Below are 15,737 nucleotides of genomic sequence, written 5' to 3' on the forward strand. Positions count from 1 at the left end.
GACGGCATTTATAGGGGTGCTATCAACAAGTCGCCCCCACGCACACACACAAACACGCATGTTTCAAGGTGAACAGTGCCGTAGAACCGATCGTTCAATCTTTTCCTGTTGAGATGGAAGGTCATACAAATGGAGTTGATGACTTGAAAGAAAATATTCTCATCACCGAAGCTTCATCTCGCAGTAATGAGTGCCACTAGGGTTGAAAAAATGTTACTGCTCCATCCCCAGCGCGCCCCCCACCCAGCCTTTGTAAGACTAATGATAAGCTGTGCTGTGACAAAACTAAAATCTCACAGACGTGCTGTGTTTGGGGGGGGGCAAAAAAGATCATTTTAAAGGTGATTTTATGGCAGCAGGCAGTTTTGGGAATAAATCTCTGGGAATATATGACAAAACAAGTATTCATCTGAAAAAAAAATCAGTTATTCTATTCGAAGTTCAGTCTAAAACCAACAAACTCTGAATTTAAAAAAAAAAACTTCTCAAACAGGAGTTTTTCACATTTTAAAAAAGGCTTTCAAATCCTATTTTATGAAGCAGATAGACTTAGATGACTTCATTGATGGGTTAAATGCATTTATTAAAGAACAAATGCCAATACCCCAACAATATTGGAAATGATGTCAATTGTATCCTGACAAAAAGTTCTGAAAAAACAACCAAAACAGACATTTGGCTGGAATTTCAACTCTAATTTAACCATGCTACATAGTTTTTCACAACTAAAAATATCTTACATGACATACAATTATTTGATTATTTGATTAATCATTTTTTCCTTTTTCCTCTTTCCTTACAATGATTACAACATTGTTATTTAAAATGTTTAATGCTGCCTAAGGTGTTTTATTTTCCCAACTTTCAATAAATTGCTTCAGAGTAAGAAAGATGCCTAATGAATAAAAGGGTCCTTTTCTAGTTAAGGGTGTACTTGCCCAAAAAAAATGTAAAAGTAGTTAAAAAAATGTAAAAAATAGCGTCTAAAACATGAAATATACCATAAAAAGTGTGGAACTTTCAGAACTCAAACAATAAAATTCTAAGTCTGATAATCAACACGAGCACTAATGTTTTCAGTGTTGAAGCGTTAGCCTCAGCATTTGCTATTTTTGTTTCCCCTGGTTGCTGACAAGTCTCACTGAAACTGGTTTTACAAATGGGAAATGCAAGTATGTGGATCAACAGGTCGGAAATGTTCTTTCATTCCTTATTGTTTAACCTGTTTGTATCTGACAATACATGCTTTTTTATTTTAACATTTTTATGAAGAATGGTTAGATTTGCCGCTCAGATTATTCAATTTTTAGGGCATATCTTATCAGTGAAAAGACTAAAGAAATGAAAACTGAAAAAGCAAAGAGTTGCCTCAAGGTTGAAAGAGCCTTCAGGGCCTGAAAAGAAATTCCAACGTGTTGAAAGGCCAAGTTTATCAGCACCTCTAAGGACATGCTGGGTAATGTTTGCACAAGAAACACAGTTTTTCCATTTGACATAAGTGAGGCTGCCACTCAGACTCAGATGTATGACTAATGTTACCATCCCAATGATTTAACAAACACTGCTAACAACTTTCCTGCTTATTCAAAGAACTAATGTCTTTAAACTAAAGGTCCTATGTTAATGAATTCACGGTTTAGATTAGGATTTAATCTAAACAAATAGGTAACTCTTGCTTAAAGTCAGCTGCAAAACATTCACCTAACAAGTACCTTTGTTTGATGAAAAGTAACTTTTCTACAGTTTAATTAAAAGTGAAACTTAGTACTTCAAAAGGACACCAAAACAATTATTTTGTATGTCTAATAAACATAAATTAAAGCAATCACCAACTATAAAAGCTAAATCTAATCTCCTGGAACCTGTTTACATCATTTGACTATCTCAAACTATCCTCACAAAACTCTTAAATATGCTATACTTTATTTATATTGTTGTTTTGAAAGCCCTTTTTCAAAAATGTCTTAGCCTAAAGTTTACAGTACATTTTTTCAGAAAGACTAGCATTTAATTGAGCTAATTAGCTTCCCAAACAAGCTGATGGATCTGTTTGAAATGATAATTTTAAAAATCAAATGTATAGCAGTTTAAACGTTGGTAAGGTAATGTTGTCTTGCTGCTGTGTGGTTTTTTTGTTATTCGCGTTAGATCCGATAGACTCAAAATTCTATTTCTCTAAATTACATCACATTTGGAATAAACCTTGTTAAAATTCATAAAGAAAACCATTTTATTGTTCATTCTTATGAAATCTATTCAACTTAAACCCCAATAACTTGAAGCTAATAGTAAAACATATATACTTTTTTGCAGTCAAACTGCAAAACAAAAAGTCTGTTTTGTTCATGCTTGGATACAATTACACTTCCATAAACACAGAAATGATCATCTATGGAACTAAACAGCCTAAACAAAAACTGTTCCTTTTTGTTCAGGAACTGATGTCTTCTAGCTAGAACAGGCAGAAATCTATGACAGTTAGTGTGCCATTGTACTGTTAGACGACTGCTATCAGTGTGGGGCCTTACTTCAAGATAAAGGACAAGCAGACAAAACTGAGGAGTCGTAAGCAAGTCACCACTGGCAATCTAAGCTCAGAAACGTCCCAATTCCTGGTTGAATGAAACGTACTTGGACTCAGAAATCCAAAGATGTGCTTAGTTTATCTGACAACAGGTTCAGGAAGAAGAAGTTTGATTTACTTACTGAGGACGTAGAGAGAGAGTATGATCCCTGCAAGGCAGAAGCCCTCAAAGAATCTCAAAGTGCTGAACATTGGGACGTTGACAGAGAAAGCCACGGATAAACCAAACACCAGCATAAACAACATCGACATGATCAGCACTGGATACCGACCAAACCTGCAACCAAACAAAAAATGACATTGGTCATATAAAAAGAAAAAAATGCAGTCATTCCAGTTATTTGTCGCTTTCAGAAATCTTACCAATCTGCAAGAATTCCAAACACGAGGTATCCAAAGATTGACCCCACCAAAAGAGAGAACTTTGCAATGTGAACTTCTGATGCGGAATCACACACCAGACTCCACTAGAAAAGAAAAGAAAAGCACAAACATGGTGATTAGCTCATTCGAAAGCTTCTTTTAAAAGCTATGGCCACTAAAATAATAAATAATCCAGCGTATGTAGATTAAAGGCCAAATGTAAAACACATTTTTAACATCCTTACTAGAACATATTAAAATATCTGATGGTCAAAGTTTGTGTTGATCAAAGTTTGATGATTAATGAAAAAATATTAAAGCCACTTTTTGTGAAGACTATCAGGAGAAATTATAAAGAATGGCATACAGGAAGCATAAAGATTGAAATTAAAAAGAAAAAATAAACTGTGTTGTTTGGGGAGAACCCTGATTCTCCAAATTTTTGGTTCATGCTTAGGAAGGGTTGGTACAGTTATACGGCGTTTCATCACTGCCATAAATTCAACGAGTGCAAAGACAACTGAGCGAGTGTATTCAGGAACTGAGTGAGCGAACCTTACAAACGCGCAGGCTAACAGGCTGCTCTTGAGCTGCATGTGGCTTTCCAACAACAAAATACATTTACAAAACATTTGAATCAAAAAAATAACAAAATTCAACAATAACCACTTTTTTTTAACATAAAAATGGCACCACTTCCTGGTTTCTGACTTTCAATCTAAAGGCCCGTACACACTGGGACGAATTTCGTGCGCGATATTCGCCGACGTTTAACGCCTCGTGATTAAACAAAGGGCACTAATGTGAGTGTGCACGGCACGCGTAAAAGCGTCATTTTTTTAAAAAACGCCTCGGGCTAGTTTTTTTGGTTTGACGCGCCGCGTCAAAAACTATACGACCAATGAGAATGGCGCTTTTGCACACGTGTCTGGAGCTTCGGAAGTTACAGTAAAACACAACTTGGGGGCGCTCAAACACAAAACTGTCTTGCCGAACACACATACGTCACAGCGAAGAAGATATACGCCAAGTAGCATCTACACTGCCGCGAAGAAATAAGACGAAGAAGCTGAACTCACTGACGGACATTATAAAATATCCCCGAAAATGCTCATGATACATTTTCAGCTCTTGTACCAGTCGATAAAACTCCCCATGTTCTTCTCTTCTCGTAACTATGGGATGTTCCCAAAATCGACGTCTTTTCCGCTGTCTTTCATCAATCAACAGAACAATAATTTCTTCATCGCTGGAACTGGAGCTGGAGCTACTGGTGCTGGAAATATTCATGTTTTCTTTGTTTGATTCTGACAAGCGTGTAAATACTTGCTCTCTTCTTCTGAGTGAAAAGCGAGTTTAAGAAGCGTAAAGTTGCGCAGCGCCACCTTGTGTACAGGGGGTATTTCTGTTTTACATTAAGCGCCATCTAACGTCAGGGAATGAAATTACATGTTCGCTCGGCTCATCGTCAGCGAAAATCGCCTGGGTGTGAACACAAAAAACGTGGCGAAAAACGCTGGCGAATATTCGTCCCGGTGTGTACGGGCCTTTAGGCTGTGAATTGGCAGGAGTCTGGCGATGCGATGTGTGTCATGGTACAATACGTGCCAATGTACCGAGACTGCAACAGAGACAATTTTTTTTAAGTTTTAAAAAACTTTGAATAAGGCATTCACCTGAACAAAATTGTATAAAATACATTTTGCACAATTTTCAAAACACTAAGTTCTGCAACTGGATTTCCTGCTAATTCCAAGTGCTGTTATTTTGATCAAAACTTAAATATTTTTTCAACACTCATCCTAGTTTGGTTCCCATAACAAAATATTTTTCAGTATGAAAAAAAAAAACTATGCTTAAATGTGGCTGGCTGTACTGGCAGATGGTTCACGTGATATCTTCTTTCTTTGTAGTTCAGTGTGGTGCGCTGCCAACTAGCGGTCAGGGGTTTACAGACAATGTAACAACAACAGTGTTCCACTGAAATGATTGGTTAAAAATCTTTTTGGCAGCATTTGAAATTGATACCAGTGTTGCCAAATAAAATATGCACAGAATTGACTTTTTCCTACAGAGCAGATATGTGGATTCTGCCGCCATTCATTTGTTCTCATCTTTGTCTGCATGTGGACTCTTTTTCCACCAACCGTTGTTGTAAATTGTTCCAATCAGTCACAAGGAATCCTCTAAAAGTGACAAACATGAAGCTAGCTGGAATTATTATAAAGCTCAATAAAAAGGAATATCTTTGGTCAGCGTTTCCCTCTAAATAATGCAGGGGGAAGCAGAAACTGGAGCAGACATGATTTACTGTTCTGGGTGAAGTTGACCTTAAATCTTTGTCATGAACCCATTCTCTCAGCCTTAGAAACTACATATGTAAAACACATGTTGAAAGTTGCGAAACTCTACGCAACAATTCCACCGCAATTGTGTTTTATTTTCAGTTTCCTCTGAGGAGCTCCAACCTCTCATAACCTTTACCCACAGTGACCTGTGCAGAATGGAACGCTCCGGGGTTTCGCAGTGTCACCCCGCCATCACATGAGTTTGGCATGTCACTCACTCTGGGCTCCAGTATCAGTGTCAGCAAAAGAAGAAGACAGATGGAGAAAAACAAGTTGCTGTTGTGTTTCTGAAAGCAGTTTTCCGCTGAAACTCTCTGACTGATTTACTCAGGGAGAAACACTACAAGCATGTGAGTGTGGTGACGATGCAGAACAGACGAAGCACAGACAGATGACCCCAGACGTAAAACACCAACGCAGCATTAACGCATCACATTCTCACTGCTAACTGGTCTCAAATGCATTTCCGGGTTAGCAGAGTATGTCAAATTTTAAAAGCTGCCTTTCTTGTTATTTTTTGCAAATAACGACAAATTAAAAGGAATTAAGAGTTCTATCTGGATCGCTTCTATCAGGTGAAACAAAGATTAAAGAAAAAACAAATCTCAAGTCCTCAGCTGTGGCTTGTCTAGCTCCTTTATAATTCCATGTTGTACTATGTCTTGTTTTGTTCCAGACACAATGGAGTTCATCATCTGACGAAAAGACAAAAGAACGAGGGGCCAGAACCAAATCAGTCAAATTCCTGTGAATCTGTTAAATCCTCTCAAGTGACCCTGAATGATCAGAGTGGAGCAGCCTTCAGCCACAGCTGCTCGCCTGCACTCACTCAACCGCAAAGTGGTGGGCGGAGGTATGAAAGAAGAAGCATGAAGGAAAGGAAGGAGAGGGGGACAAGAAAAGAAGATGAAAGCACTGAAAAACAGAGTGCACAAGGCAGATGAACGCAGGGAATTTAACGATATGTGTTTGACAACAAACTGAAGAAACAGTGCGAGATGAGAAAGGATTGTTGGGCGAAAATGGAGAGCAACACGAGCAGAGGATGCTGCATAGCTACTGCCTAGCAACAACCCATCACTGAGGTTATCCGAGTCTGTCTGCTTCCAAGTTTTAGCACAGCTGCTTCGCCGACTGCAACGCTTGATAATGTATAGTTTACAGGAGGGGAAGCAGCAACTGCTACTAAGAGAATAATTGACGCCTCAAAGATCAATTAAGACATTTCGTTGGGGTTTTGTCGAAACCCAACAAAAGTCGAGCATCACATGAGGGCCACATGTTTGCAAAGTTGGCTGATAGTTTAGGTGATAGAAGCTGCAAACACAATCTGCATTCCGTTGCACAATCTCAAAAAACGACGTTAAACCATGGCCAAGGGTCAGACACCCCACAAGGCTGCCGCTTACAAAACAGCACTTATCAGAAACAAGCGTGCAGCACACACTCCTGTTGCACACACATCCATAGCCTCGTCAGAGTTTTATCTTTTGCTCACACAAGTGTCTGTTGCACCCAGCTGATGCTGTGAGAGGCTGTCATTGTGTGTTGACTGGGTATCCACGGGGGGGGGGGGGTCATCGCCTTTTGACAGCTGAGACCATTTCAAACAAGTCCCACATCAATCCAGGGTCTGTTGAAGAAGTCAACCAGCTGGGTAAACAGTTTGAGGGACACAGAGTTGAGGCTCGCAGGGGGTTTGCAGCTAAACATAATCGTTCTGATGTGGGGGTGTGCAACTGCATGCACACTGATATTGGAAGAGGGTTGTAGGAACTTAACCCTTTCATAAGATTACATGTTAAGCTTATGTAGAGGTGCTTCAAAATTCTCCTATAAAACACAAAATATAACTTCTAAATAATATCAGTCTGTTTTCTCATGTATCATGATTTTGGTGTTTTTAATATGTTCTTATGGTATTTTTCTGTTGATGGAGGACATTTATAAAGAAATGTCATCTTAAAATTGCATTTCCGAGTATTTCTTTATTTAAATTGTTGTAAATCAGGAGCAGATGAAACAAATGCTGTTTGAAAAAGCTTGTTGTTGTGACATAGGAGCTACAAATGGAGGGTGACAAGCTTCCTGTTCTGCTCCATTCTGATGTATTCACTTGTAGACGACTAGATCCTTCATTTTTCTCATCCAAACTGGCATCTGGCTCAAAATTGTATGGCTCGCCATTTTTGTTGCAAAGGTAATGTCAGGTTGGGGGTTAAAAGGGGCTGAAAGCTAACAGGGCAACTATAAACAGATGGATGATGGGAAGTAAAGGCCAGCCTACCATTGTATCTGGCAGTAGTCCCCCCGCCCAAAACTCAGGCAAATTTCGGATGAACTACTACCACTCACCACAAACTATGTACCAGATAATGACTTTTTGTTTATTTTAGCTAAAAAGAGCATATTTACAATTAAAAGACCACTGAGAATCTTTTTAAATTAGATCAAAATATGATTTAAAAGTTAAAATGTGATTAAGTTAAACAGTGGACACTAAAAATTGACTTTGTATCTTAAATATAGTAGCTCCATTGCTTACTGGAAGTGGATGACAGCTCAAGCTAGAGTTCAGAGGCTAATCTGTATTTGGAGATGGTCTCTGGGCGACATCAGCTAAAAAACTGCTCTGCATAAGAATGAAATGAAACGTTGCAGAGGACGTCTCTGAGCAGCTATGATCCATTCTCATTTCTAAAGCTCAGCTCAATTAAGAAGGACCCTGCGGAGAGCTTCATCTCAGTTAGAAACGATCTCCACATTAGCCATTTTAGATCCTTCGCAACGACTTGCACCTCTTCTGCCCCCAATCAGGCTTTCTTTCAGTCACCTTGCAAAAAAAAAAAAAAGTAAAAATGAAAGTAGAGCAGGGCTAGAATATGTTTGTCTAATGCAGACAGTGTCAATTTTCTGTTTTGCTTTTTAGGGACCAAGTGCTGCAGATGGTTAAGCTCATTAATGTGAGAGAAATGCCAGCTCATTGCTTCCCGCTGTGGGTTCCTTCCCTATTCCTGTGCTGCAGTGGGAAAGGGGAATCTAGGAAAACAGAGGGGAGCTGCGGAAGTGCACAAGACCCATGACAAGTCTGTGGCTGAAAGTGGGAATCCGAGTCGCAAGACATGAAGACGAATCCCAGGGAGGACCTTCTCTGATGGTGACCTTGTCAGCATATAGATGGCAGGGTTCAGCGGGGACAAGCAGCGCCGGGGACTTTAGGCAGCTGGCGAGATCAACATGACATTCTCAGGGTGTGTAAAAAGAAAGCTGTCATTCCCCCTTTAAAGTCGAGTTTTTTTTTTTTGGGTGGGGGGTTACGCTTTAAAACAGGAGAGAACATCTGATAGTACAGATCCACCCAATGGCATTCCTTACAAGTGATTTCATATTCAGCTGCATTTTAGGATCCATGCAAAACCACTGGGGACTTTGGGGAAACCTCGCTTTCCCCAAATCAGCTGCAGACGATTAATAAAATGTAAAAAAAAAAAAAAAAAAAAACATTGATAAAACATTGCAGCTGCACTTCATTTATGTTATTTTAATGTCAGCACGTCAGCTATGAGCAGAAGGACTATCTGCAAACTTAGCCACTCTGTAGAAAGCCTCAAATCAATCTTTTCATAACAGACTTTATTAATAATCCATTTGAACTCTACATCATCATTGGATATAAAAATGTACCCTGTTCTGCAAGCCTGAGCACTGACATTTTCACAAACTTAATTTAATTTTGTGACCTTCTTTCTGTGCAGAACATGAGTGCTGAGGGATTCAGGCTAAACTGGGAAATGCTGGAGGAGTATCTCAATACTATTTGGTTAGGGTTGAGGTGGGGCGGGTGCTGTTTGGACAAGGATGGAGTTGCATTATTATATAGAGAATGCTTGATGACCTTTGCTCCAAATCAAAGGATCCGTGTCTGTAAAGAAAAGCCGGTGAATCCCCCCCCCCCCCCCCCCCCCCCCCATGTCTCGTGCCCTTGCCAATGACTGCGTCTTTGCGCGTCAGGTGACCCATAGTGTCAGCTGCTGGATGAGTCAGTGTCAGCCCGGTGCATGCTTTCACTTTGGGGGAATCCAGGGAGAATTCTCACTGGATGAAGCGTAATGGAGGCTGTTAAAAACATAAATCTTTATGGTCAGCATGGTGTTAATAATTGCCTAGGTCTATTTCTGTCCTGCATGTAGGATTCGACTGATGCGTGGGGTTGTAACACAGATCCCCCCCAAAAATGCACCGCTTACCTTGGTAACCACGTTCTCCACCAGTCCTGTGTGTGACTCGAAGGTCCACTCGCTGCACAGGCAGTCCACGTTGCTGCTGCTGCTGCTGCTGCTGATGTTGTTGTTGTTCTTGTGGACGCTGGTATTTCTGCCCCGAGAAGAATAATCTTGCGGAGCTCTTGTGTTTTTGCTGCCGTCCGACTGCACGAGGTAGCCTGCTTTCTGGTTAGTCCAGTTGAGCGAAGGCTGGACGCATGTGCTGTTCGGCTGGGCGAAAAGGAAAACGTCCGAGTACTGACTGAACCCGATGAATAACGCAGGGATCCATGTCAGCGCGATCAGCTGTTTCTGGTATCTCCCAAATCCCCCGAGGAACGGTAGAACCGATTCGTCGACGCGCGTCAGTTTTCCCGGCCATACGGATTCCGGAGACACGAAGCCGTTCTCCGGGTGATGGTCCCCCGATTCGAGCTGCACCACGGCCATCGCGGTCTCAGTGGCTGCCTCCGACGTGTGGCGAAGCCGGGGTTGCGCTGCTTACCCCCTGAGTCTGTCGGCTCCACAATGCGTCAACGCCGCCAGCTCAGGCGATGAAGCCGTGCGCAGTCAATCAGCGGAATGGAACGGAGATGTGCCCTCCTGTTATCAGGAAGCGCTTCCTTTCAGACTGCAGACGCAGGCCGACACAAAGGAGGCTTAGAGGGAACCAAAAAATAATAATAATGAAGAGCGAAACTACTCCCTGCTGTCTGCTGCTGTCTGCTTCATTGTCCCTCTGTCGGTGAGCTCTGACAGTCGACGGCGCCTAGGAATCGCTTCCTGATGGAGCCACAGGTGACAACACCTTTCCAAAAGGTGCTGTGCTTACCTCAACATGGCCACCTGGTTCCACTCTGAAAACAGCTCTGTTTGCTGAAAGGGCGAGCCAAACAATTTACTAATTTCCCATCCAACCTCCAACAATAAAAGGGGAGAAATAATATGTTTTAATATTTTTGCATATTAACACATATTTTTTTTATGGAATATTACTCACCTGCCCCGAGAAATACCTAAACACCTGATCGAAGAATCAGATTATTCTAAAAAATCTAAAGTGTGAAACGAACTATAAACCAACAATATCCTGAAAGTTCAGTGTGCTGCTGCACCTAATGAAGGTTTTTTAGGAACCTTCACAGCCGTTTTTGTTGTGTTTATAAAAGCATAGCAAAATAACTAGTAAATTAAAAACAAATTTTAGCACTTTTATTGGAAATTAGCGTTTAAAAATCAAATTCTGTCTAAATGCACGTCTAATATATATGTGAGCATAATTAAAAAGGTAAAGATAAAAGTCATTTTTCTTGACTAACACTTCATTTGCTGAGGTCTATCCTGGGCCAGATATAGGCATGGGCAATGGGAAAGGGGGCGGCAATGCCCCTCTGAATGTCGTAATTGGCCGGCAGAAATCCACAATTAACAAAAAAAATAAAAGCAATAAAAAAACAAAACACAAAGGATATCAAAAAAGCCAAATAAATGACAAAAACATTTTAGGATGGACAGACAAATAGACTTAAAAAGAAAATAAATAAATGAATGTAGACTCAATAGGACACAAGCTAGTATCCTGCATGTGCCTGTCCCAAGCCCGGTAAATGCAGAGGGTAGTATGAAGAGCATTCAACATAAAAACTATTATCTCAAATAGGTCAAATTAGAAAATAGAGATATAGTTAGATGGACTGATAAGATGGTGGCATAGTTCCCTGTACATTTTAGGGGCTTGGAGTGATTTAACACCCAAAACGCTCAGTTCACACCAAGACTTTCCCCCCAAACCCCATGGTGGGGCTGGTTGAATCCGGGCCTGAGTCTATGATCTCTTCTATTCAATATTAAGAGAGAGGCTAAACCCTGCAGGTCCAGAACACGTCCACATGCTGACAACCATAATCACCACAACATATAACATATGTTTTAGTTCCAGAGTCACAGATGAAAAAGTTCTAAGTTGTAGAAGCATAGATGTTTACTTTTTTGGTTTTTATATGTGTCACTAGAGGGGGGAAAAACAACTCTGTGAAAAAAATCTCTGCAAAAAAGAAGAACAACTAATTTTTGTTTTGGAAATAACGTTAAATGTCAATTTCGATCATAAATTGATTAAATTGACCCAAAAGTTACTGAGCTTTCTTAACCTGCGGTGACACTTTGCTAAACATAGACTTTACATTTTTAAAGCGAGGCACTCAGATGTAGTAACCTTTATTTAGTAGTGATGATGACCTTGTGTCGTGCTTCATAATTCATCAGCTTTTTGCAGAATCTGGACAAAAATAAAACGACCCAGTGTGACTGATGATCCATGGCGCCCAGAAGCCAGAGACTAAACTGTAAACACCACGTTTTCTACATCTGAACCACAATTTAGATGGGAAGACTGAGCACTGTGGGCTTTTTAAAACTTGTGCTTTCTAAGACATACAGATGACATGCAGGCATGTAAATATTGATAATACCTTCACATTATGATTTCAGCACAGTTGTTGATATTTTCCAGCCTATTTTTGTCATCCCTTCTTTTTTATTCTCACTCTAAATGAAAACTTCTTTTTTCTTTACTCTTCCTTAATCCAGTGAATAGTCCACCTGCTTTCATACGGTCACTGAAGGGAACCAGGGTTAACTTTAAGGAGAACCAAAACTTATAGTTTGACCCACACCTATTTATTGGAGCTTTGACACCTTCCCAAACATCACAGATTATGTAAGAAAACAAGTAGCTGTGGATCAGAAAGATCAGCATTTCTTCAATACACACAACATGTTGGCAAGACAAGATAATGTTAAAATAAACTTAAGTGACACATTTAAGAGTTCTCATGATTTAAGAATCCTGCAACTCCTGTTTGAAAACCTTCTGTATATTTTCACACAATTTGTATTCCTTACCCACATATGTGCTAGACATTTCTTGTATTTTTATGTTCTCATACTTTGCATTAAAATCCATTGATTTGTTAGAAAAAAACAACTGAATAAACAAAATGTATGTTAGATAAAATAACTCTCTGCCAACATTTACAGTTACATCTGGCGTTTTGCTAAATGAACTTTACAGAAACTGACAAGGAAGAGTTCAGTATGTCCCAGGTTTGATAAACACCCCGATAACCTACATTCACAAACACATAACAGCAAAATGTAAGCACTTGAAAGCCCACATGTTCAGTGGTGGCTCCCCCTTATGGTCATAATATGTTACTACAGAATTTTGTTAACACCGCTCCTGAAAGAATAAAAAAAAAGGCTCTTCAATGGGTTTTATGATACTCTTTGACATGTGTTGTTAAGCAATGTATGTTTTTAATTTAAAAAATAGTCAAAAAAATACAAATTATGTCCTTGCTTGCTTAATTTTTTAACATTTTTGTCATTAAAATGACCAAATTAGTCAATAAGCAATTACATTTTTCTGTAAGCCATGGACATGATTCTCTATATTCTTTATTTATTCTTTTTGTAATTACTGCTAAAACTAATTATTGTTGCATGGGCTCCATATTCAAGTGACAACTAAGGCCCAAGAGTCAGTTTGCATCACACTGATGACCCCTGCAGGCAGTTAGCAGCAATAACACTAATGTTTAAATATTTTTGCTACTTTCTCAGACATTTGGATAAATTTTGTTTTTTTGTAACAGTGCTGCATTGTTTGTGTGTCAGCGAAGTCAGGAAAGGATGAATCGACAGCTGACCTGTTCTTTTTTTCTAGCAAAAAAAGAAGGCAGAGGTTGGAGGAAGATGTTTGATTCCTGATTCTATATCAGTTTGAGTTTAACATTTGGTCAGTTAATAACAAATAAAAGTCACGTTTTATTTAAGGTTTCAGCTAGATAATCACATGGATTTTCCTCTGTCATAAGCAGCTGCATGTAGTCAAGAGTAACCAAAACACATAAATGATCAGACATGCTTCCTGTCATTTTCTCATCCATTATTCAAACAATGCTTTTCATAACAGAGTCTTAAATAAATTGCACACATGTGCCAACAGAAACCCTTAAACCGTTGTCACTCCATTGCAGCTGTGAGCTGTTTGTTACCATTCAAACCTGTCTGTCCCTCCCTAGCAACTCATACAGGTGTGGCCATGCAGGACTAAACCTTTTGTCATGTGATGAGTCAGCGCTGCCTTCATTTGAGTTTGTGTACACAAGCATCACCATGAGAGAGCTCTCCTGTCTGTCTGTCATAAACCGGTTGGTTGCACTTTAGGTGTGAGAGCCGAGGCGAGCAAACAGCTTTCGCTCTGCAGTTAAATATTTTAAACTGTTCCATTAGGTGGGGGGGGGGGGGAGAGTTGTTTTCTCACTCAGGTGGATGTGAGAATCGAGTTCAACAATTCGTTTCAGTTGTTGAACAGAAACGCTATACGTGATTGAAAAACCGAGAACAGCCTAATGGTCAGAAAGCTCATCTATAGTTTTAGTAGAGCGTACATCCAAAGTCCAACCTGGAGGTAGGATTTATTGCTTTTCGTGGTGGTGCAGAAAGACAAAAAAAAAAACATGACATGTAGTGGTGTTGCCTTTGAGAGTTAATAGTTAATTCAAGCACAAAGATCCCCTGTTATGCAGAAACAAGAGGGTTTAGTGAAGACTCCTGCAGATAAGATAATATCCCAACGAAGATCACCTTAAAGAAAAACGACTGTTCATTTAAAAAAAAATTCAAATGTTAGACACTTTAAAGAAGATCATTGACCAAAGACGAAGCTAACATACTGCAAAGAAATATACAGCTTTTCTTAAAATCAAACAACATATTTCACGTCTTTATTTTGAAGGCTTTATCGTTTTTGAGTTCTCAAATGCATTAAAAATCAATGAAACCCCATTTTTGAGCAAAATTAGATTCAAATAGTTTAAAAATATCTTCTCTATTTTATCCAAGACATTCACCCAGATCTGTGTTCAGAAACCAGATGTTGTGAATGATCTGCAGTCTGCCAAACCAGATGTCGTTTTCAGCAGCTAACTCCCACTTTACTCAGCGCATGATGTCAAAATTCATGTCTGGAAAATATATCCTGACATGTGTTCCTTCAATTGCTCATAAGAGTCATGACTTCAGCATTTTTACCTGCTGTTGCCTTCACTTTGCAGCTTGTTGGTAATTTAATTATCACAGTCTGAAGACGGCACTATTTTATGACTCAGATTTGAGCTCCAAGTGTTTATGAGTTGCAGGCGTAGGAGGTTAAAAATGCATCCGACCCCCTCCTTATGCCCACACACCATGAGAGGACTTAATCTGGGCTAGAAAAGCTAATATTTACCACCAGCAAAAGGCAAAGAGAGACTCAACAAAGCAGTTACTTTCACCTTCAACTCTTCCATGCACCTCCCGGGTAAAATGAGGTCTCAGAAAAACAATGCAGAAATCTGTACAGAAAAAGATTTTGCTGTGTACACATTCTGGTTGGTGAAGTTTAGATTCAGACTGTCTACTGGGACCAAGTCTTACACCTTTCTTCTAGTCTTTTGCATTAATCTGTACTAGGCATGACAGCAGAAGAAGTGGAGATAAACTCCAGAGGGGTGTGTCTACATTCTAAAGTGACAGCCTATGGAAGAAAAATCGTTATGTGGCATTCCCTGTGTTGGACAACAAAGGCAATTTCTTTAAAGTGACCAAACGATTAACCTCTTAATGAGAGGCTATCTAATGTTTACGCAATAATCAAGCAACGGTTTGCCTGTTAAAGGAATCTGGGAATGGCAGATCTTTGTCCAAAAGCTTTGAAGATTTGGGCGTTGGCTGCTTTAAGTCACCAGCTTAATCTTTAACATCTTAATCTCTCCTTCATCTCAGTGCGTCCCATCTTTTAAACTCCCATAGTTGCGTGGCTGACTGTACACTATGAAAAAAGCAGCAGAGGGCACAGTGTTTCCATCAGCTTGTTCGAGAGGGACAGCAGGAGAGCGTGAAGGAGTCACTCCTTTTCTTTCTTTCTCACACATTTCACTTTCCAAAGCCCAGACAGGCCCATAAATTCTGTGTGCAGACAGTGGAGATAAAGGGAAGCTGGGCGCGGAGGAAATAAACACGATAAAAGCACCACACAAACAGAACAGACAAAACAGAGGTTTAATAACAACTCTTTTTTTTAAATAACATTTTTAATCTCTTTCACTCACTTGTCAATTTAAACAACACTCAGCT

General features: G+C 39.7%; 1 protein-coding gene across 1 annotated transcript in view; it reads right to left on the minus strand.

The window, feature by feature from the left end:
• The window catches only part of LOC101165507 (solute carrier family 22 member 23), a 34,953-nt gene extending 24,461 nt beyond the window's left edge, over positions 1–10,492 (minus strand). The window contains exons 1-3 of the mRNA XM_011486896.3: positions 9,543–10,492; positions 2,948–3,051; positions 2,707–2,861 (exon numbers count right to left, since the gene is read on the minus strand). Of these exons, the coding sequence (XP_011485198.1) occupies positions 2,707–2,861; positions 2,948–3,051; positions 9,543–10,007 (724 nt within the window). The 5' untranslated portion in view covers positions 10,008–10,492. The remainder of the gene's footprint in view (positions 1–2,706; positions 2,862–2,947; positions 3,052–9,542) is intronic.
• Between the last annotated feature and the right edge of the window lie 5,245 nt (positions 10,493–15,737).

The sequence above is a fragment of the Oryzias latipes genome, chromosome 17 (genome assembly GCF_002234675.1).
Source record: "Oryzias latipes chromosome 17, ASM223467v1".
Lineage (NCBI taxonomy): Eukaryota > Metazoa > Chordata > Actinopteri > Beloniformes > Adrianichthyidae > Oryzias > Oryzias latipes.